Source organism: Delphinus delphis, chromosome X (assembly GCF_949987515.2).
Source record: "Delphinus delphis chromosome X, mDelDel1.2, whole genome shotgun sequence".
Taxonomy (NCBI): Eukaryota; Metazoa; Chordata; class Mammalia; order Artiodactyla; family Delphinidae; genus Delphinus; species Delphinus delphis.
The window spans coordinates 115,322,878-115,348,429 of NC_082704.1; the positions used below are offsets into that span (position 1 = coordinate 115,322,878).

Here is a 25,552-nt window from a genome sequence, read left to right on the forward strand (position 1 = left end):
ACAAAGATGAACTTACACTGATTCTTCTCAAACTCTTCCAAAAACTTGAGGAGGGAACACTCCCAGACATTCTATGAAGCCACCATCACCCTGACACCAGGGACAAACCAGACAAAGACACCACCAAGAAGGAAAATTACAGGCCAATATCTTTGATGCATGCAGATGCAAAAATCCTCAACAAACTATTAGCAAACCAAACCCAACAACACATAAAAAAGATCATACACCACGACCAAGTGGGATTCATCCCAACTTCACAAGGATGGTTCAACATATGCAAATCAATCAATGTGATACACCACATCAACAAAAGAAAAGACAAAAACCACATGGTCATCTCAATAGATGCAGAAAAAGCATCTGACAAAATTCAACATCCATTCATGATAAAAACTCTCACCAAAGTGGGTATAGAGGGAGCATGTCTCAACATAATAAAAGCTATCTATGACAAACCCACAGCCAATGTAATACCCAATGTAACACCCAAAAGCTGAAAGCCTTTCTGCTAAAATCTGGAACTCAAAGATGCCCACTCTCACCTCTTCTATTCAACATAGTACTGAAAGTCCTAGCCACAGCAATCAGACAAGACAAAGAAATAAAAGATATCCAAATTGGAAGGGAAGAGGTAAAATGGTCACTATATGCAGATGACATGACACTATATTCAATATATAGAACACCCTAAGGACTCCACACAAAAACTACTAGATCTAATAAATGAATTCAGCTAAGTAGCAGGAAACAAGATTAACATTTGGAAATCTGTTGCCTTTCTTTACACTAACAATGAAATAACAGAACGGGAATGTAAAAAAACAATACCTTTTAAAATAGCACCAGAACCCAAAAAACAAAAAAACCGAGGAATAAACATGACCAAGGAAGTGAAAGACTTATACACTGAGAACTACAAAACATAAATAAGGAAATTAAAGAGGATTCAAAGAAATAGGAAGATATCCCATGCTCTTGGATTGGAACAATGTTGTTAAAATGGCCATATTACCCAAAGCAACCTACAGCTTTAATGTGATCCCTATCAAATGACCCATGACATTTTTCACAGAACTAGAACAAATAATTCTAAAATTTACATTGAACCATAAAAGACCCAGAATTGCCAAAGCAATCCTGAGGCAAAAAAACAAGGCAGGAGGCATTTCCCTCCGAGACTTCAGACAGTACTACAAAGCTACAGTAATCAAAACAGCATAGTACTGGCACAAAAATAGACATATGGATCAATGAAACGGAACAGAGCCCAGAAACAAACCCATACACTTAGGGTCAATCTTCGACAAAGAAGGAAAGAATATACAATGGGAAAAAGACGGTCTCTTCAGCAAGTGGTGTTGGGAAAGTTGGACAGCTGCATGTAAATTAATGAATTTAGAACACACCATCTCACCATACACAAAAATAAACTCAAAATGGGTTAAAGATTTAAACATAAGACATGACACCATAAAAATCCTAGGAAAAATCCTAGGGAAAACATTTTCTGACATAAATTGTAACAATGTTTTTTAGGTCAGTCTCCCAAGGCAATAGAAATAAAAACAAAAATAAACAAATGAGACCTAATCAAACTTTTAAGCTTTTGCACATCAAAGGAAACCATAAACAAGATGAAAAGACAACCCTCAGAATGGGAGAAAATATTTGCAAGTGATGCGACTAACAAGGGCTTAATCTCCAAAATATACAAACAGCTCATACAACTCGACAACAAAAGAACAAACAACACAATCAAAAAATGGGCTGAAGACTTTAATGGACATTTCTCCAAGGAAGACATACAGATGGCCAGTAAAGAAAAGATGCTCTAGATGCAAAGATTCTTAACAAAACTTTAGCAAATTGAATGTGACAATATATAAAAAGGGTACAGTGTTGGGAAAAGAGCCAGGAAGCCTGGGTGCCTAAACTGAATGAGCCGGGAAAGTGAGCTGAAATCTGAGAAGTAAAGGGAACTAGATCAAGAGGGCCAGAGTGCATGTTCTAGATCACCTGACTTAATTGGTTTTATTTATTTATTTATTTTGGCCACAGCATGTGGGATCTTAGTTCCCCAACCAGGGATGGAACCCGTGCCCCCTGCATTGGAAGCACAGACTCTTAACCACTGGACTGCCAGGGAAGTCCCATGACTTAATTGGTTTTAATGGCCCTGAACTGAATGGGTAATACTAATGGTGATAATTTGAGACCCCTTTATAAGCAAAAAGGGAAGATGTGCGGGGACAGTGAATACCACAGAGAGAAATGGTAACCTCAGCATAAGGACCTGGACTTTTAATCTGAGTGGGATACTTGAGAAGCCAGTACAGGGTTTTGAGAAGAGGAGTGATATACCATTATTTGACTGTGTTTTAACACTCTATTTTGTTGAGAACATATTTTAGTAGAGTAAGGACAGAATCAGGTAGACCAAATAATATGTAAATCAAAGTATTCTGTAAATTATAAGTTAAATATTAATGAATCACATATTGGGATAATTTATTAAAAAAAAGAAAAGATGCTCAACATCACTAATTATCAGAGAAATGCAAATCAAAACTACAATGAGGTACCATCTCACACCACTCAGAATGGCCATCGTTAAAAAGTCTACAAATAATAAATGCTGGAGATGGTGTGGAGAAAAGAGAACTCTCCTACACTGTTGGTGGGAATGTAAGTTGTTGCAGCCACTATGGAAAACAGTATAGCAGTTCCTTAGAAAACTAAACATAGAATTATCATATGGTCCAGCAATCCCACTCCTGGGCATATACCCAGACAAAACTCGAATCGAGAAAGATATATGCACCCCTATGTTCATAGCAGCACTATTCACAATAGCCAAGACAAGGAAACAACCTAAATGTCCATCGCCAGATGAATGGATAAAGAAGATGTGGTGCATATATACAATGGAATACCACTCAGCCATAACAAGGAACAAAATGATGCCATCTGCATCAACACAGACGGATCTAGAGATTATCATACTAAGTACGTCAGAAAGAGAAAGACAAAGTCCATATGATATCACTTGAATGGGGAATCTAAAATATGGCACAAAGGAACCTATCTATGAAACAGGAACAGACTCACAGACATAGAGAACAGACTTGTGGTTGCCAAGGGGGAAGGGGGGAGGGAGAGGGATGGACTAGAAGTCTGGGGTTAGTAGATGCTAACTATTACATTTAGAATGAATAAACAACAAGGTCCTACTGTAGAGTACAGGAAACTATATCCAATCTCCTGGGATAAACCATAATGGAAAAGAATATTAAAAAAATGTATATATGCATATAATTGAGTCACTTTGCTGTACAGCAGAAATTAGCTCCACATTGTAAATCAACTATACTCCAATAAGAAAAAAAAAGACTTCCCGATATAACACAGGGAAGAGAGCCAATACTCCATAATAACTATAAACGGAGTATAACCTCTAAAAATTCTGAGCCACTATATTGTACATAGTAACTTCTATAATATTGTACATCAACTGTACTTCAATAAAAAAAGAATGCTACATAAACTAGTTACTATAGTATGTAATCTTAGGATTGATTTTTCTCACTAAGCTAATTCCGTGCAGATCCATGCAAACTGTTGCATGTATCAACAGTCTGTTTCACTAATTGCTGAGTGGTAGTTCACCGTATAGATTTGCCATCATCTGTTTAACCATTCACTAATTGAAGGATACCTGGGTTGTTTCAAGTTTCTGGCTATCATGAACAAAGCTTCTATAACCAAAAAAAAACCAAGACTTGCCAAGACGGAAAGAACCTCAGAGCTGGTTGACTCTACATCCTTATTTTAGACTGTTCTACCTCGGAGCCTCCTGCTTCAGTATAAGGCAGGGTCAAAGTCAGGACACCAGTTTCTAGACTCTTAAGCTGATTTTTTTTTTTTTTTTTTTTTGCGGTATGCGGGCCTCTCACTGTTGTGGCCTCTCCCGTTGCGGAGCACAGGCTCTGGACGCGCAGGCTCAGCGGCCATGGCTCACGGGCCCAGCCGCTCCGTGGCATGTGGGATCTTCCCGGACTGGGGCAGAACCTGTGTCCCCTGCATTGGCAGGCGGACTCTCAACCACTGCGCCACCAGGGAAGCCCTTAAGCTAATACTCTTTTACCTCCATTCTCTAACTAAGAAAGGGTTTTCTCAATCTGAGGCAATTGATGGAATCAGTATAATTCAAAAAAAAAATAACAACAACTTTTTCACATTCCATAAAAGAGGAAAAAAAAGCAAATTTTAAGAAGTCACTTATTTTAAACCTGAGGCAATCCTAAACTTCATAAATTAAGGATTCACTTATGGGCTTAGCTCCGACTTTGCAATTAGTTATCCTGAAATTTTTAAAAAATGGAACTCAGAACCTGAAAATCTTTCTGATACAAAAACGAGGCACTGTATCTGTATGTGTGGTTTTATCATAAAATGAGTGTCCTAATTTGTAACTGCTTTATTTTTTATAACAATGGGTATGTTTTGCCAAAACTAAACTTTCTACATTTTGAACTTATAAAAACAAGTATTAATATTTAAACTTACATTCAAAAGACGGTTCAAATTCCTCATGATCCTTAAAAGCTAGCTTGTCCAGATTTGAAAATTCACTTTTGTCTTGAAGTTCTGTTTCTCTTTGATAAAGACTGGATGGGAAGAATAAAATTCAAGAATGTGAAGCTTTAATAATATAAGACACAAGAGCACAGGGTGATGAAAAAGCCTTTTGTGACTCAAGAAAATGCTTTAGATAATTAATTTTTCGTGCACTCATAGAGAATAAGAGCTATGGTGCACTGGGCGCTCTCCACGCACCAGGCATCATTCCAAACAGTTAATATACTTTAACTCAGCCACTCCTCCAGACCGCCTCATGCTGTGAGGTAGGTACTACCACTGTTAACAAAGAATAACGTTGCACTCTCAAGGCTGTTCCTAGAAGGAATTTTTTTTTTTTAAAAAGAACTACAAAAAATTTTTGACAAGTTTTTGAAAAACTGTGCACACCTTTAGCATGAGCCAGCTAAAGATGCAACACACCACAGTGCCCTACCTCGGCCCATGTGTGTCCTGCCTCTCCTCTTGGCTTTAGCACAGAAGGAGTGATATAAAAAATATTACATACTTGAGGACCAGGACAGGCACATGTGGCAGTTTTCAACTCTGTACAGTAGAACTGCATCAACACATAGATGCCTAGGCCTGAGCCCAGAACAAAGGAGTCAGAATCTCCTGCCATGGGGACTGGGCACAGGCAGGAGTCCCCCATGTGACTCGAATCCCAGCCTGCCCCTCCCTCCCCCGAGCTTCTCAACACACCCACCGCATCCTGCTTCAGCCATCATATCCTAGGACCCACTACCACTTTCGAATTTATTTCAATGATTTACAAAGTGGAAACTTATTTGCTTATATTTAAATGCCTAAATATCTGTGACTTTTTAATGATGTATGAAACTATTTTAAGTTTACACTGAATTTATTTGCTTTTGCAGAGTCAGTACATCTGTTTTATCTTTATAAACCAAGTCTATTCATGGAACTATGCAAATGCTTATTAATACCATAGTACATATTCTTCTTTTTTTTTCTTGCGGTACACGGGCCTCTCACTGTTTTGGCCCCTCCCGTTGCGGAGCACAGGCTCCGGACGCGCAGGCTCAGCGGCCATGGCTCCACGGCATGTGGGCTCTTCCCGGACCGGGGCACGAACCCACGTCCCTTGCATCGGCAGGCAGACTCTCAACCACTGTGCCACCAGGGAAGCCCATCCATAGTATATATTCTATACATCAAGTTTAGCAAACGAGTAAAAATTACTCATTTGCTAAAAGGAGTCTTTTTCCCCCCAAGTAATGCAGATGATTCCCAAAGATCACACATCTCACAATCTGACTGCAAATTCTATACTGCCACGTAGTCTTTAATATCACCTAAAAGACCAAACACGCCATGACGGAGATCATAGGCAGCAACCAGCCTTGGCAGAGGCTGGGCAGAAGGCGGTACATACCCGGGCTTCTGCTCTGCAGGGCTGGAGAGTGAGTGCACAGAGAGGCTGTACCTGGACTCGGCAGGTGAAGGCTGTGGCGTTCTGTCGGGACAGGGGACAGTGGCCGGGGACTGGCCCAGACCTACAAGGCAAGAGGAACCAGGGTGAGCATGTTACAGATTGTGGGGAGAAGACAGCAGTGTGGTTTCTAAAGAATTCTATTACTTTGAAAATGAATTCTATCATCCTTGCAAACAGTGGAGTTGTGTAAATGATCCACAGAACTGACAATTCAGGCACCTGAATGAAACTGCAGCGGTAACAAGAAAACACATGAAAGTAACCGGCAGCCAAGGCAAAGCCAGTGCCAGTCTCTGAGCACCTTTCCGTGCCGAGCAATACACTGGCACTTGATGCTCTGTCCCACGGCCTCCCACAACAACTGCGACTCGGGGCAGACGCCATGGTTCCCCAGGAGCCCGCGGTTCAAAGGCAGGGCTCTCCTGGGCCCGGCTCCCACGACCTGCTGCTGCGCTGGCTGCGCTCCTGCGGTCCTCATCCTGGGCCGATGAGGACCAACCCACCCACATCCAGAGCATCCCCAACCCCTGTGGCAGGAGCTTACCTTCCAGGTACATCTCACTATCAAGGCTTCTCCTTGCTTTGGGGACGGGAGTGGAGGAGAGGCGTCTGGAGGCCGTATCCTTGTGTGACCTTGAGGCTGTGCTGCCTGGCACGTCAGATACCTCACTCTCGTCCCCTCTATGCGCATTCAACAGAGGCTGCTGAGAGGCAACTCTGTTCTCTGCAAACACACACCTCTCAGGAGCACCTGCAGGGACGTTCTTGAGAGCTCTCAGCAGGTGCAGGGTGGGCAGGCTCCTGTTTGCCGATGGGCTCTTGGCGGGGCACCGACTGACCCTTCGATGGTAGTTTTGGAAAGCTTTTTCCAAGCGCTCGGCCTCTTGCTCCAGCTCTCTCACCCTTGCCATGGTATTGGCTACAAACTCAAGGTCGGAATCGGGGGAACTACTCTCCGTGCTGGCATTTGGGTAACTGGGGATCTGTGGTATAACTGGGCCCGCCATCAGTTCATCTTGTCTCAGAGGATTTTTCAAGAAATCCCCGCTTATGTCGTCATCACAAGGTCCCTCCTTGCCACTCATTAACCCACTGATGGAGTGATGTAACAAAGACTGCTTTGTGTTACGGTACAGTTCATTCTCCAGAGCTACGGGTTACAAACAGACAGACAGTGTGAGACAGGAAGGGAAAAGGTGGAGAATCAAATTAAAATTTACTGAGAATTTCTTTTCTGAAAAATCAAAGTAATAAGGGCAAACTGGCACATTAAACAGTTTGTGGAGGGAGCAATCAAGATGGTGGAAGAGCAGGACATGGAGCTCATCTCCTCCCATAAATACATCAAAAATATATCTACATGTGTAATGATTCTCACAGAATATCTACGGAACGCTAGCAGAAGACATCACCTCAGACATCTGAAAGAGCAAGAAAATCTCCATGCAACCAGGTAGGACAAAAGAAAAAAGAAAAAAAAGAAAGAAAGTGAGAAAGGAATCGGGACAGGACCTGCACCCTGGGAGGGAGCTGTTAAAGAGGCCAGGTTCCTGCACCCCAGGAAGTCCCTTCATCGGCATGGAGATCAGCCGGGACAGACACAGAGCTTTGGAGGAGAACGCAGCAACCAGTCTGCAGCAGCTAGGATGGAGAGAGACCTGCACAAAAGGTCTGTGCCACCGCCCTGTACTCCCCAGCCTGAGATGCGCGTCTGCCAGTGTGGGCCGGGGCTGGGTGCTGAAGCTCACGCTTCAGAGATCAGACCCAGGGAGAGGACTGGGGTGGGCTGCGTGGAAACAGCCTGAAGGAGCTGAAGTCTGATGCAACCACACCTGAGGGTGTAGGCAGAGGAAGCCAGGTGCCACTGTTTGGGGGGTGAGCGAGGGGAGGGGAGGGGAGGGGTGGGGCCCACCACTGCAGCCTTTTTCGCTGTGCACGCTCTAAGGCAGCAGGACACCACCTACAGGAGCTACAGGAGCAGTCTCCAGCTGCCACCACCACTGCCCTCCCAGACTCCAGGAGTGGTTGCAAGCCACCACAGCTGCCTTCCCAGGCCCCAGGAGCAGTTGCAAGCTGCCTCTGCTCCCACTGTGTGCTCCAGGGGTGCACGAGACCCCACCGCTGCCGAGAACTCCAGGACTGGGCAGCAGCTGCCGCGTCTGCACACCCCCTCGATCAAGGGGATGACGACCAGCACACGTTGAGGAAAGAGGCGACAGGCATCCATACTAAAAACGGCTCTCATACCAAAAAATATGAAATCCACAGACGCTACACAGGGATGATGCCACATATAAATAGCCCTCTAAGACCACAGTAGATAACTGATTCTCCTAAACTCACAGAATAAGAGAAATATAAGTAAAATGAAGAAGCAGAGGAACCACTCCCAGTTAAAAGACCAAGAAAATTCCCCTAGAAGAACAAACAATGAAACAGACCTCTTCAGTTTATTAGACACCAATTTCAAAAAGGAGATGAGGAAAATACTGAAGGAATTAAGAAAGGATATCAACAAAAATGCAGAATACTGTAAAAAGGAACTAGAAACTATAAAGAGGAACCAAGAAAAATTAGAAAACTCATTTGCCGAGACGAAAACTGAACTAAAGGCAATGAATAGTAGAATGAATAATGCAAAAGAACAGGCAATTCCCTGGTGGTCCAGTGGTTAGGACTCTGCGCTTTCACTGCTGAGGGTGCAGGTTCAATCCCTGGTCAGGAAACTAAGATCCCGCAAGCTGTGCAGCATGGCCACAACAAAACAAATAATGCAGAAGAACGAATAAATCATCTGGAAGATAGAATAATGGAAATCACCCAATCAGGACAGCAGACAGAAAGCAAAATGAAAAAAATAATGAAACCAATATAAGAGAACTATGGGACAATATAAAGTGTGCCAATCTATGCATAATAGGGATTCCAGAAGTGGAAGAAAGAGAAAAGGGGATCGAAAATGTATTTGAAGAAACTATGGCTGAAAACTTCTCAAACCTCAAGAAGTAAACAGATATCCAAGTGCAGGAGGCACAGAGGGTCCCAAACAATGTAAACCCAAAGAGACCTATAGCAAGACATATTATAATAAAAATGGTAAAAGTTAAAGAGAAGATGCTAACAGCAGCAAGAGAAAAACAAGGAGTTAATTACAAGGGAACCCCCATAAAGCTATCAGCTGACTTCTTTACACAAACACTGCAGGCCAGAAGGGAGTGGCGAGGGATTGATTCAAAGTCCTGAAAGGGAAAAACCTGCAACCTAGGATACTCTACCCAGCAAAATTATCATTTAGAATACAAGGAGAGATTAAGAATTTCTCAGACAAGTGAAAACTAAAAGAATACAGCAACACTAAACCTATCCTAAAGGAAACATTGAAAGGTCTTCTCTAAATAGAAAAGAGGAAAAAGCAAATCGACTAAATAAGCCAGTACACAGATTAAAAAAGAATCAAAAAATTTCTGTGAAATGACGATAACCACAATGAACAGCAAAAGAATGAATATAAAGATGTAAAAGGGGACATCAAAATCTTAAAATGTGGGGGAGGAGATTAAGAAAACGTAGATTATTTTTTCATTTCCTAGAATGCGTTTCAGGCTATATGGCTACCAGTCTAAGGCAAGTAGATACAGAATGGGGTTAATATACTTGAAAACAGGGTAACCACAAATCAAAAACATACAACAGATTCACAAAAAAACAAAAACAAGAGAACGTAAGCATAATACAAAAGAAAATCATCAAACCACCCAAGGAAAAACAAAAACAAATGGACAAATATAGAATCAATGGGAAAACAAGGCTTAAAACTGCAATAAATACATATCTATCAATAATCATCTTAAGTGTAAACAGACTGAATGCTCCAATCAAAAGACACAAAGTGGCAGATTGGATTAAAAAGAAAACAAGAGCCTACAATAGGCTGACTACAAGAGACCCACTTTAGGGCAAAGGACACACATAGATTGAAAGTGAGGGTATGTAAAAAGATATTTCATTCAAACGGAAATGACAAGAAAGCAGGGGTTGCCATACTCACATCAGACAAAATAGACTTTAAAACAAAGGCCATAAAGAAAGATAAAGGAGGACACTATACAATGATAAAAGGATCAATACAAGAAGAGGATTTTACAGACATCAACATATATGCACCTAATACAGGAGGACCCAAATACATAAAACAAATACTAACAGACATAAGGGAGAAACTGACAAGAATAATAGTAGGAAACTTAAACATCCCACTCACATCAATGGATGGATCTTGTAGACAAAAAAAAAAAAAAAAAAAATCAGTAAGGCAACAGAGATACTAAACAACACTACAGTTAGACTTAACTGATAGTTTCAGAACACTACATGCAAAACAAAACAAAAAGAAAACCAGAATACACATGCTTCACAAGTGCACATGGAACATTCTCTACGATTGACCACATACTAGGGCACAAAAAAAGCCTCAACAAATTTAAGAGTACAGAGATTATCTCAAGCATCTTTTCTGACTACAGTGGCATGAAACTAGAAATCAACCACAGAAAAAGAAATGAGAAAAAACGATTACATGGAGACTAAACAACATGCTACTAAAAAAGCAACAGATCGGGCTTCCCTGGTGGCGCAGTGGTTGAGAGTCCGCCTGCCAATGCAGGGGACGCGGGTTCGTGCCCCGGTCTGGCAGGACCCCATGTGCTGTGGAGCGGCTGGGCCCGTGAGCCATGGCCGCTGGGCCTGCGCGTCCGGAGCCTGTGCTCCGCAAACGGGAGAGGCCACAACAGTGAGAGGCCCACATACCGCCAAAAAAAAAAAAAAAGCAATGGATCAGTGATGAAATCAAAGAGGAAATTAAAAAATACCTCGAGACAAATGACAATGAAAACAGAACCATAAAAAATCTATGGGACATAGCAAAAGCAGTTCTTAGAGGGAAGTTCATAGTGATACAGGCCTTCCTCAAAAAAAACAAAAAAACAAAAAAAATGAGAAAAGTGTCAAATAAAAAACCTAACCTACCACTTAAAAAAATTAGAAAAAGAAGAACAAACAAAACCTAAAGTCACCAGAAGGAAGGAATAATAAAGATGAGAGAGAAAATAGAGATTAAAAAAATAGAAAAGGCCAATAAAACCAAGAACTGGTTCTATGAAAGGGTAAACAAGATTGACAAACCTCTGGCCAGGCTCACCAAGAAGACAGAGAACCCAACGAAACAAAATAAAGAAAGGAAAAAGGAGATATAACGACCAATACCACAGAAATACAAAAAACCCTAAGGGAATACTATGAACAATTATATGCTAACAAATTTGACAACCTAGAAGAACTGGACAACTTTCTAGAAACATATAGCCCACCAAAATGGAATCAAGAAGAAATAAAGAATTTCAACAGACGGATATTAGAAGTGAAATAGAATCTGTAGTCAACAAACTCCCTACAAACAGAAGTCCAGGACCAGATGGCTTCACACCCAAATTCTACCAAACATACAAAAAAGAACTTATACTGATCCTTCTCAGACTCTTCCAAAAATTTGAGGAGGAGGAAACACTCCCAAACACATTCTATGAAGCCACCATCACCCTGATACCAAAACCAGACAAAGACACCGCCAGAAAAGAAAACTTCAGGCCAATATCTCTGATGACTATAGATTCAAAAATCCTCAACAAACTATTAGCAAACCGAATCCAACAACACATACAAAGATCATACACCACGACCAAGTGGGATTCATCCCAACTTCACAAGGATGGTTCAACATATGCAAATCAATCAATGTGATATACCATATCAACAAAAGAAAAGACAAAAACCACATGGTCATCTCAATAGATGCAGAAAAAGCATCTGACAAAATTCAACATCCATTCATGATAAAAACTCTCACCAAAGTGGGTATAGAGGGAGCATGTCTCAACATAATAAAAGCTACTTATGACAAACCCACAGCCAATGTAATACTCAACAGTGAAAAGCTGAAAGCCTTCCTGCTAAAATCTGGAACAACTCAAGGATGCCCACCCTCACCCCTTCTATTCAACATAGTACTGAAAGTCCTAGCCACAGCAATCAGACAAGACAAAGAAATAAAAGGTATCCAAATTGAAAGGGAAGAGGTAAAATGGTCACTATATGCAGGTGACATGATACCATATACAGAAAACCCTAAAGACGCCACACAAAAACTACCAGAACTGATAAACGAATTCAGCAAGGTAGCAGGATACAAGATTAACATACAGAAATCTGTTGCATTTCTTTACACTAACAAAGAAATAACAGAAGGGAATGTAAAAAAACAATACCTTTCAAAATCACACCTCAAAAAATAAAATACTTAGGAATGAACCTGACCAAGGAGGTGGAAGACTTATACGCTGAGAATTATGAAACATTAGTAAAGGAAACTGAAGATGACTCAAAGAAATAGAAATGATAGCCCATGCTCTTGGATTGGAAGAATGTTGTTAAAATGGCCATACTACCCAAAGCAATCTACAGATTTAATGCGATCCCTATCAAACAACCCATGACATTTTTCACAGAACTAGAACAAATAATCCTAAAATTTATATAGAACCATAAAAGACCCAGAATTGCCAAAGCAATCCTAAGGCAAAAACACAAAGCAGGAGGCATTACCCTCCCAGACTTCAGACAATACTACAAAGCTACAGTAATCAAAACGGCATGGTATTGGGACAAAAACAGACATATGGATCAATGGAACAGAATAAAGAGCCCAGAAATAAACTCACAAACCTATGGTCAATTAATCTTCAACAAAAAAGGCAAGAATATACTTATACAATGGAAAAAGGACAGACTCTTCAGCAAGTGGTGTTGGGAAAGTTGGACAGCTACATATAAATCAATGAAGTCAGAACACACCCTCTCACGATACACAAAAATAAACTCAAAATGGCTTAAAGACTTAAACATAAGACATGACACCATAAAATATGTAGAAGAGAACACAGGCAAACCATTCTCTGACATAAATCGTACCAATGTTTTCTTAGGTCAGTCTCCCAAGGCAATAGAAATAAAAGCAAAAATAAACAAACAGAACCTAATCAAACTTACAAGCTTCTGCACAGCAAAGGAAACCATGAAACAAAAGCCAACCCACAGAATGGGAGAAAATATTTGATAACGATGTGACCAACAAGGGCTTAATTTCCAAAATATACACAGAGCTCATACAGTTCAACAACAAAAAAACAAACAACGGAATCAAAAAATTGTCAGAAGACCTATGTAGACATTTCTCCAAAGAAGAAATACAAATGGCCAATAGGCACATGAAAAGACACTCAACATCTCTAATCATTAGAGAAATTCAAATCAAAACTACAATGAGGTACCACCACACACCAGTCAGAATAGCCATCATTAAAAAATCTACAAATAACAAATGCTGGAGAGGGTGTGGAGAAAAGGGAACCCTCCTACACTGTTGGTGGGAATGTATATTGGTACAGCCATTATGGAAAACAGTATGGAGGTTCCTCAGTAAAGTAAAAATAGAATTACCATATGATCCAGCAATCCCACTCCTGGGCACGTATACAGACAAAACTCTAATCCAAAAAGATATATGCACCCATAAGTTCATAGCAGCACTATTTACAAGAACTAAGACATGGAAACCTAAATGTCCATCAACAGATGGATGGATAAAGAAGATGTGGTACACACACACACACACACACACACACACACACACACAATGGAATATCACTCAGCTGTAAAAAAAAAAAAAAAAGAAGACAATAATGCCACTTGCAGCAACATGGATGCAACCAGAGAATATCACACCAAGTGAAGTAAGTCAGAAAGAGAAAACAAATACCATGTGATACCACATGTGGAATCTAAGATGTGTTCAATTGTGTCACATTTACGAAACAGAAAGACTCATGGACAAAGAGAACAGACTTGTGGTTGCCAAGAGGGAGGGGGTTGGGGGAGGGATGGAATGGGAGGTTGGGGTTAGCAGATGTAAGCTATTATATATAGAATGGATAAACAACAAGGTCCTACTGTATAGCACAGGAAACTATATTCAGTATCCTATGATAAACCATAATGGAAAATAGTATCAAAAAGAATATATATATACGTGTAACTGAATCAGTCTGCTGTACAGCAGAAATTAACATTGTTAATCAACTAAACTTCAATAAATAAAAATAAAAAAATAAAATAGTTTGTGAAAGCACGGTCATAACAGTAATTATTAACATTTACTTGAGAGCTCATGTGTACCAGCTACTGCTTCATATGCCTTCATTCGTAACGCATGTTATTATTTCACAATCCATTATGCACGACCTTGAAATCTAAAAGCTTTGAGAACTGAAAGGGTATTTACAATGTATTAGGGGACAAAGCCTAACCAGACTTCAACTCATGTGGTTGAAAAATCTGACCTGAGCTGATATAAACCCATTTATAATCTTTAATTATTTCACCCAGCATGAATGTTCACACATTTGACTTCAAAATAATGAACGCGTCGCACTACAGGATGCCGCCCCCGAACTCCCAGGGCTGCGGCAAAATCCACTGCATACGGCCTGAGTCTCAGATAAGGAGGACATGCGGTCAGGACACCACTGTGGGCCCAGAACTCTCACGGCTCCCATGCCACGGATGGGGGACTGCGGCTGAATCCCCCAGTTAGCGAGGCATCGAGCCACTGCGCTGGCCTAATGCAAAGCCAGTAAATGTGATCACTCCTCTCCTGCAAAGCCACCTTGATGATGCCACGGGACAGATGCTTGTGATGCCCATGTTCCAGAAGCTTCCAACCTCATTAAACTATTTCTGACGACAGGAGCTTGGTACAGGCTTCAGCTGTGGGCAGTTTGGCAAAGGCAGAATTGTGGAGAGAAAATGAGGAACGGGAAAGAGTAGAGATGAGTAAAGAGACCACAATAAAAGTGGCGTGGGGAGAAGGGACCAAGGGCCTAAGTGGGAAGAAGGAACTGAAGAAGGCTCAAAATCACGAACACTCAGGACCTTCCACTGAGCTTGGAAGCAGCTAAAGGAAGTGTCTAAGCCTCGGAACACTTGTTATGAAGGAGGAGGGGCAGATGTCACGCATCCACAGGAAGACATAGTAATCAGATGGTAGCACTGGCCATCTCCCCAGTGTTTCATATGCCCCAGGCACTGTACTGGAGCCAATCACCTTTCCCCTTCGTCCTCCATGGCACAGAAGGTATTATTATCCTCATTACAAAGGGGGCAACTGAGGCCCAAGGAAGTTAAAAGCAACATGTCCAAGGCCAAACAACTAACTTCAAAATTGGGGTACAAAACAAATTTTCTGATTCCAGCGGCAGCCCTCTTTTTGCCAGGGCACTCTGCTTCTCCCACAGGTATATACACCTGTCAAGGAGTATATAAAACCACTGAAGAGTAGACTGCTCTTATTATCAGGGTAGCAAATAAAACAGGAAAACCTAGGTCCAGGAAGAATTTGGGGGCCTCTGCATCACTACCACACCTTTCCTATCTGGGGCATGAGGCTCCCCCAAGCATGGGGCACCTGTGAAAGCAAGTCACTTCAGCTGATGACCTGGCTGGTATCCGTGAAATGGACAGGGAGTTTGACTTCTAAGATGGCCCATGGCTCTATGGCTTTACCTCTACTATGAGAATTACTGAAAATTCAATGAGTAACAATTATTACATTTCCACAAATGTCAGAAGTTTTACACACACACACACATACACATACACACACAGGTTAAAAATGTCTCTAACCTATCTGAGTTTGTTTCAGTTGCAATTTTAAATCGGTAACCTGCACAGTTAACCTCTTGACAGAAGCATCGTATTCTAATATCCGGGCCTTCAGCTGGGCACAGTGCTCAATCTGCAGAGAATTAGAGAAGAAAAAAAAATCAACATAAAACAAATCACAGCTCACTTCAAAGGGAACAATTCTCTCATTGGGCTTATTCTCTCTTTTTGTTTTGCCAATTCTGAGCAGCTTTATACCCGTAAACCACAGGGTCCCTTTAAAATGACGACCGATGATGCAAGTTTCCATTTCTTCTTACATGCACGTCAGAGCAGCTACTCCAGGGCATGGGAAGACACCAGAGAGAGGGCAGCAGTATTTCCAAGTCACAGGGTGAGCATCGAGACACTTCCACTGTGGGCACCATCAGGACTTGGAAAATTTTGTGTGTGAGTTTGCTGGCCTCTGGATTTTGTGACTATTATGAATATAGAGTCACATGACCACTGGACAGTTTCTCTCAGAGGAGAAAGGACACCCTTTAGCACCTTAAGGGATATCTGATGTTAAAATAAATCCCACTCACACCAGTGTGGCATGTGCCAAGTTCACACGTCTATGCAGTGGACTGGCCTGATCCCTGGGTGCTCAAGGAGAAATACTCACTTCACTTTGTAGTTGTTGTTGCAGAGCTTGTTTCTGGGTTGCAAACTCTTTATGCTCCGAGGTGATAGCATTTTCTGCTTTCTGTAATTCTTTCTGAAAAATCAGCAGTTTAGGAGATGGCTGAGCTATGCCTAAGAAAGTAGAAGAGCCTGGTCGTTACCAACCTGAAGTGTTTTCATTTCGCTTGACTTTTTTTTTTTTTTTTTTTTTGCGGTACGCGGGCCTCTCACTGCTGTGGCCGCTCCCGTTGTGGAGCACAGACTCCGCATGCGCAGGCACAGCGGCCATGGCTCACGGGCCCAGCCGCTCCGCGGCATGTGGGATCTTCCTGGACCGGGGCACGAACCCGTGTCCCCTGCATCGGCAGGCGGACTCTCAACCACTGCGCCACCAGGGAAGCCCTTGACTTTTTTTTTTTAATTTAAGTTTAGTTAATTTACAATGTTGTGCTAGTTCCAAGTGTACACCAAAGTGACTAAGTTATACATATACATAATATATATTCTTTTTTTTTTTCGTTTTTTGCAGTACGGGGGCCTCTCACTGTTGTGGCCTCTCCCGTTGCGGAGCACAGGCTCCGGACGCGCAGGCCCAGCGGCCACGGCTCACGGGCCCAACCGCTCCGCGGCATGTGGGACCCTCCCGGACCGGGTCACGAACCCGCGTCCCCTGCATCAGCAGGTGGACCCTCAACCACTGCGCCACCAGGGAAGCCCTATATATTCTTTTTCAGATCCTTTTTCATTATAGGTTATCACAAGATATTGAGTATTCTTTCCTGTGGTATACAGTAGTCCTTATTGTTTACCTATTTTTTTTTAAATTGGGGTACAGCTGCTTTACAATGTTGTATTAGTTTCTGCTGTACAACGAAGTGAGTCAGTTATACATATACCCACTCTTTTTTAGATTTCCTTCCCATTTAGGTCACTACAGAGCACTGAGTTCCCTGTGCTATACAGTCAGTTCTCATTAGTTACCTATTTTATACATAGTAGTGTATATATGTCAATCCCAATCTCCCAATTCATCCCACACCCCCTTTCCCCCTTGGTAATCATAAGTTTGTTTTCTACATCTGTGTCTCTATTTCTGCTTTACAAATAAGGTCACATCTGTACCATTTTTCTAGATTTCACATAAGCAATATTATATGTCTTTCTCTTTCTGACTTCCGTCGCTTGACTTTTAAAAGCAGCCAAACAAGTTTCGAATTGTTCTTCTTTTTTTTGTATGCATACAATATTGTATTAATTCTATCAAATGGACTACAGGCAATTCTGACTCACAAATTTCAAAACAAAATAATTTAATGCACATAAATGCAAATTTTACTATTCTCACATCCTTCTCCATGTAATACAATTCTTTCAAATCCTCAAATTAAGTTGAAAGCCCGCCTCTTCTCCCTACAGAGGCAGATAAGGAGTGCTCTACCAAAACCTGTCAATGACCGCCCTGAGGTCCAATTCGATCTGTGCATCTGTCAGGGGCTCTCAGGGTCCAGGCAGAAAACAGACGGCATGCCCAATTCAGGTCATCGGAGAACCCTTCAATACAGACTGACTTAGGCTGGGTCCGTAGCCACAAAGGATGGCATAGTTCCCTAGGCTACTAGCAGAGCCATGCTGTTTGTAGCCCTTGGGCCTAGAGGGCCGGGGAGGCAGGAACTCCCAGAACTGGAGAGAGCGAGCTGCTGCAGAATGCTAGAGAGGCCATCCCACAAACACTCGGACCTTGCATGGCTGAAAGGCGCAGGGCCAGCCCAGGGACGCTGTGTATGGAGGTGGCAGGAGGGCAAACAACCTTGACCTCTCTCCTCCCTCCCTCCCAGTGCTTGCGGGCACTCGGCACACCTGACCAGCAGTCGGAGGGCAAGGGAAGCCCGGTACCATCTGGAGGGGCAAATTCGGACAGTTTTAAAATGTTTCTTCAGGACTGGCGGGAGAGACAAGATGGTGGAGTAAAAGGACTTCAGCTCACCTCCCCTTATGAAAACACCAAAATCACAACTAATTGCTAAACAACCACTGACAAAAAAGACTTGAACCTTCCAAAAAAGATATTCTACATCCAAAGACCAAGAAGAAGCCACAGTGAGACATTAGGAAGTTCACTTTTGCATTATGATCAAATCCCATACCTTCCAGGTGGGCGATCCACAAACTGGAAAGTAATTCTATCACAGAGGTTCTCCCATATGAGTGAGTCTGGAGCCCCACGTCAGGCTCCCCAGCCTGGGGGCCTGGCATCAGGAGGAGGAGCCCCCAGAGCATTTGGCTTTGAAGGCCAGCAGGGCTCGAGTGCAGGAGCTCCTCAGGACTGAGGAAAACAGATGGCCCTCTTGGAGGCCGCACACAAGGTTTCATGTGCACTGGGACCCAGGGCAAAGCACTGACTTCGTAAGAGCCTGGGCCAGACCTACCTGCAGGTACTGTAGGGTCTCTGGCAGAGTCGGGGGTCGGCTGTGGCTCACCGTGGGGCACAAAGGAAAACTCTTGTGCGTGAGCTCTCCCAGGGGTGGGGGTGGGGGGGGTGTCTCCATTTTGGCACCAATGATCAGCCCCACCCAACAGCCTGCAGGCTCCAGTCCTGGGATGCCTCAGGCCAAACAATGAACAGGGTAGGAACACAGCCCCACCCATCAGGAGACAGGCTGTCTAAAGTTGTCCTGAGACAAGAGCCACCTATAAACATACCCCTTGACATGGCCCTGCCCACCAGGGGGACATGACACAGCTCCACCCACCAGTGTGCAGGCACCAGTTCCTCCCACCAGAAAGCCTGCACAAGCCCCTGGACCAACCTCACCCACCAGGGGACAGACACCGGAACCAAGAAGAATTATAATCCTACGGCCTGAGGAATGGAGACCACAAAAACACAGCAAGTGAGACAATACCAGACAGTGGAGAAATATCTTCCAGACTAAGGAACAAGATAAAACCCCAGAAGAACAACTAAGTGAAGCGGAGATACACAACCTACCTGAAAAAGATTTCAGAGTAATGATAGTAAAGATGATCCAAGACCAAGAAGAAAAACAATGGAGACACAGACCAAGAGGATACAAGAAATGTTTAATAAAGAGTTAGAAGCTTTAATGAACAGAGATGAACAATACAATAACTGAAATGAAAAACACACTGGAAGGAATCAATAGCAGAATAAATGGGGCAGTAGAACGAGTAAATGAGCTGGAAAACAAATTGGTGGAAATCACTGCCGAGGAACAGAATAAAGACAGAAGAATGAAAAGAAATGAGGCCAGTCTAAGAGACTTCTAGGACAACATTAAATCCACAACATTGGCATTAAAGGGGTCCCAGAAGGAGAGGAGAGAGAAAGGGGCTGAGAAAATATTTGAAGAGCTAACAGCCAAAAGCTTCCCTAACATGGGAAAGGAAACACTCAAGTCCAGGAGGCTCAGAGAGCACCATACAGGATAAACCCAAGGAGGAACACGCCAAGACACATATTAATGAAACTGACCAAAAAATTAAGACAAAGATAAAATATTACAAAGAACAGAGAAAAGAAACAAATAACATACAAGGAAATTCCCATAAGTTTATCAACTGATTTTTCAGCAGAAACTCTGCAGGCCAGAAGAAAATGGCAAGATATATTTAAAGTGATGAAGGAGAAAAACCTACAACCAAGAATACTCTACCCAGCAAGGCTCTCATTCAGATTCAATGGAGAAATCAAAAGCTTTACAGACAAGCAAAAGCTAAGAGAATTCAGCATCACCAAACCAGCTTTTACAACAAATCCTAAAGGAATTTCTCTAGGCAGAAAAGGCCACAACTAGAATCCAGAAAATTATGAATGGGAAAGCTCATCGGTAAAGGCAAACATAAAACAAAGGTAGGAAATCACCCCCACACAAATATGTTATCAAAACCAGCAATCATGGGAAGAGGAGAATACAAATGCAGGATATTGGAAATGCACTGGAAATTAAGAGACCAGCAACTTAAAGCAATCTTGTACATATACTGACTGCTATATCAAAACCTCATGGGAACCACAAACCAAAGATGTACAATAGATACACATACAAAAAAGAACAAGCAATCCAAACACAACACTAAAGACAGACATCAAGTCACAAGAGAACAAAAGAGGAAGGGAAGAAAAAAGACCTTCAAAAACAAAGCCAAAACAATTAACAAAACGTCAGTAAGTACATATCAGTAATTACCTTAAATGTAAATGGATTAAATGCTCCAACCAAAAGATAGACCGGCTGAATGGATACAAACACAAGACCTGTATATATGCTGTCTACAAGAACCCCACTTCAGATCTAGGGACACATACAGACTGAAAGTGAGGGGATGGTAAAATGTATTCCATGCAAATGGAAATCAAAAGAAAGCTGGAGTAGCAATAGTCATATCAGACAATATAGACTGTAAAATAAAGACTATTACAAGAGACAAAAAAGGACAGTACATAATGATCAAGGGATCAATCCAAGAAGATATAACAATTTTAAGTATTTATGCACCCAACACAGGAGCAATATAGAAGGCAAATGCTCACAGCCATAAAAGGAGAAATCGACAGTAACACAGTAATAGTGGGGGACTTTAACACCCCACTTTCATCAATGGACGGATCATACAGGCAGAAGATCAATAAGGAAACACAGGCCTTATGTGACACATGAGACCAGATGGATTTAACTGATATTTATAGAACGTTCCATCTGAAAGCAGCAGAGTACACATTTTTCTCAAGTGCACATGGAACATTCTCCAGGATAGACCACATGCTTGGTCACAAAGCAAGCCTCAGTAAATTTAAGAAAAGTGAAATCATATCAAGCATCTTCTCCTACCACAACACTATGAGATTAAAAATCAACTACAACAAAACAACGAAAAAACACAAACACATGGAGGCTAAACAATATGTTACTAAACAACCAATGGATCACTGAAGAAATCAAAGAGGAAATCAAAAAATACCTAGAGACAAATGAAAACGAAAACATGACAATCCAAAAGTTATGAGATGCAACAAAAGGAGTTCTAAGAGGGAAGTTTATAGCAATACAATCTTACCTCAAGAAACAAGAAAAATCTCAAACAACCTAAGGTTACTTACACCTAGAGCCACTAGAGAAAGAACAAACAAAACACAAAGTTAGTAGAAGGAAAGAAATCATAAAGATGAGAGCAGAAATAAATGAAAGAGAGATGAAGGAAACAATAGAAGAGATCAATGAAACTAAAGGACAGTTCTTTGAAAAGATAAAGAAAATTGATAAACTTTTAGCCAGACTCATCAAGAAAAAAAGGGAGGGCTCAAATCAATAAAATTAGAAACAAAAAAGAAGTTACAACTGACACCACAGAAATACAAAGGATCATAAGAGACTACTACAACCAACTATCTACCAATAAAATGGACAACTAGAATAAATAGACAAATTCTTAGAAAGGTGAAATCTTCCAAGACTGAACCAGGAAGAAATAGAAAGTAAGAACAGACCAATCACAAGTATTGAAATTGAAACTGTGATTAAAAGACTTCCAAGAGCATAACCATCCCAAACTTCAGACAATACTACAAAGCTACAGTAATCAAAACAGCATGGCATTGGCACAAAAACAAACATATGGATCAATGGAACAGAACAGAGAGCCCCAAAATAAACCCACACACCTATGGTCAATTAATCTTCGACAGAGGAGGCAAGAATATACAACGGAAAAAAGACAGACTCTTCAGCAACTGGTGTTGGGGAAGTTGGACAGCTGCATGTAAATCAATGAAGTTACAACACGACCTCTCACCATACACAAAAATAAACTCAAAATGGCTTAAAGACTTAAACATAGGCTATGACACCATAAAATGTCTAGAAGACAACAGGGGCAAAACATTCTGACATAAATCGTACCAACGTTTTCTTAGGTCAGTCTCCCAAGGCAATAGAAATAAAAGCAAAAATAAACAAATGGGACCTAATCAAACTTACAAGCTTCTGCACAGCAAAGGAAACTGTAAACAAAACGAAAAGACAACGTACAGAATGGGAGAAAATATTTGCAAATGATGCGACTGTCAAGGGCTTAATTTCCAAAATATACGAACAGCTCACACAGCTCGACAACAAAAGAACAAACAATGGAACCGAAAAATTGGCAGAAGACTGAAGTAGACATTTCTCCAAAAAATAAATAGAGGGGGCCAATAGGCACATGAAAAGATGCTCAATATGGCTGACTATTAGAGAAATGCAAATCAAAACCACAATGAGGTACCATCGCACAGTGGTCAGAATGGCCATTATTAAAAAGTCTACAAATGACAAATTGCTGGAGAGGATGTGGAGAAAACGGAACCCTCCTACACTGTTGGTGGGAATGTAAGTCGGTGCAGCCACTGTGGAAAACAGTATGGAGGTTTCTCAGAAAACTAAAAATAGAATTACCATATGATCCAGCAATCCCACTCCTGGGCATATATCTGGAGAAAACTCTAATTAAAAAAGATACATGCACCCTTATGTTCATAGCAGCACTATTCACAATAGCCAAGACATGGAAACAACCTAAATATCCATCAAGAGATGAATGGATAAGAGATGATGTGGTACATATATACAATGGAATATTACTCAGCCATGAAAAAGAACGAAATAATGCCATTTGCAACAACACAGATGCAACTAGAGATTATCATACTAAGTGAAGTAAGTCTGAAAGAGAAAAACAAATACCATATGGTATCACTTATATGTGCAATATAAAATATGACATGTAAAGCAACTATACTCCAATAAAAATTTTGTTTGTTTGTTTTTGCGGTACGCGGGCCTCTCACTGTTGTGGCCTCTCCCGTTGTGGAACACAGGCTCCGGACGTGCAGGCTCCAGACGCACAGGCTCAGCGGCCATGGCTCACGGGCCCAGCCGCTCCACGGCATGTGGGATCTTCCTGGACTGGGGCACGAACCCATGTCCCCTGCATCGGCAGGCGGACTCTCAACCACTGCGCCACCAGGGAAGCCCAAAAATTAATTAAAAAAACTAAAATAAAAGGTTAAGTGACTTGAAAGAAGTAAAAAATAAAATGAAATATGACACTTATCTATGAAAGAGGAACAAAATCAGGGACATAGAGAATAGACTGGTGGTTGCCAAGGGGGTGAGGGGGGGTGGGAGAGGGTAGGAGTGGGACTTTGGGATTAGCAGATGCAAACTGGTATATATAGAATGGATAAACGACAAGATCCTACTGTATAGCACAGGGAACTATATTCAATATCCTGTGATGAACCATAATGGAAAGGAATACTAAAAAGAATGTATATATATCTAGAATTGAGTCACTTTGCTATACAGCAGTAATTAATGCAACATTGTAATTCAACTATACTTCAATAAAAAATAAGACACACACACACACAAAAACTAACAACAAACAAAATCCAGGACTAGATGGCTTCACAGGCAAATTCTATGAAACATTTAGAGAAGAGTTAACACACCTATCATTCTGAGACTATTCCAAAAAACTGCAGAAGGAACACTCGCAAACTCATTTCATGAGGCCATCATCACCCTCACACCAAAACCAGACAAGGATACCACAAGAAAAGTACAGGCCAATATCACTGATGAGCATAGATGCAAAAATCCTCAACAAAATACTAGCAAACTGAATCAATCCAACAATACATTAAATGGACCATACACCACGATCAAGTGGGATTTATCCAGGGTTGCAAGGATTTTTCAATATCCATAAATCGATCAGTGACGAACAAATACTATATGATCATCTCAATAGATGTAGAGAAAGCTTTTGACAAAATTCAACACCCATTTATGATAAAAACTCTACAGAAAGTGGGTATAGAGGGAACCTACCTCAACATAATAAAGGCCATCTATGACAAACCCACAGCTAACATCATACTGAACAGTGAAAAGCTGAAAGCATTACCTCTTAGATCAGGAACAAGACAAGGATATGCACTCTCACCACTTTGAAACAACATTGCTGTGCATAGGACTTCCAAAACTATCAGAGAAGAGAAAGATATAAAAGGAATCCAAACTGGAAAAGAAGTAAAACTGTCACTGTTTGCAGATGACATGATACTATACGTAGAAAATCCTTAAGATGCTACCAGAAAACTTACTAGAGCTCATCCATGAATTCAGTAAAGGTGCACCTTTACTGAAACAATCCCATTTACCATTACATCAAAAAGAATAAAATACCTAGGAATAAACCTACCTAAGGAGGCAAAGGACCTGTACTCTGAAAACTATAAGATGTTGATAAAAGAAACTGAAGATGACATAAACAGATAGAAAGATATACCATGTTTTTGGATTGGAAGAATCAATATTGTCAAAATGACTATACTACCCAAGGAAATCTACAGATTCAATGCAATCCCTATCAAATTACCAATGGCATTTTTCACAGAACTAGAAGAAAAAAAATTTTCATTTGTACAGAAATACAAAAGACCCCGAATAGCCAAAGCAAACCTGAGCAAGAAAAACGCAACTGAAGGGACTTCCCTGGTGGTGCAGTGGTTAAGAATCCGCCTGCCAATGCAGGGGACACAGGTTCAAGCCCTGCTCCAGGAAAATCCCACATGCCGCGGAGCAACTAAGCCTATGTGCCACAACTACTGAGCCTGCACTCTAGAGCCCACGAGCCACAACTACCAAAACCTGCGCGCCTAGAGTCCGTGCTCCGCAACAAGAGAAGCCACCACAATGAGAAGCCCATGCATCACAACAAAGAGTAGCCCCCACTCGCCACAATTAGAGAAAGCCCGCTCACTGCAACGAAGACCAAACGCAGCCAAATAAATAACTTAATTAAACTAAAAAAATTTAAAAAAAAAAAAAGAAAGAAAAAGAAAAACGGAACTGGAGCAGTCAGACTCCCTGACTTCAGACTATACTACAAAGCTACAATAATCAAAACAGTATGGTACTGGCACAAAAACAGAAATATAGCTCAATGAACAGG

The 25,552-nt window shown here is 41.4% G+C and overlaps 1 protein-coding gene across 2 annotated transcripts in view; it reads right to left on the minus strand.

Annotated features, from left to right (window-relative positions):
• The window catches only part of OFD1 (OFD1 centriole and centriolar satellite protein), a 63,651-nt gene that overhangs the window by 9,819 nt on the left and 28,280 nt on the right, over positions 1-25,552 (minus strand). For both annotated transcript variants that reach the window (XM_060003038.1, XM_060003039.1), the window contains 5 exons: positions 16,536-16,666; positions 15,890-16,001; positions 6,642-7,247; positions 6,038-6,158; positions 4,570-4,670 (listed from right to left, as the gene is read on the minus strand). In XM_060003038.1, the coding sequence (XP_059859021.1) occupies positions 4,570-4,670; positions 6,038-6,158; positions 6,642-7,247; positions 15,890-16,001; positions 16,536-16,666 (1,071 nt within the window). The remainder of the gene's footprint in view (positions 1-4,569; positions 4,671-6,037; positions 6,159-6,641; positions 7,248-15,889; positions 16,002-16,535; positions 16,667-25,552) is intronic.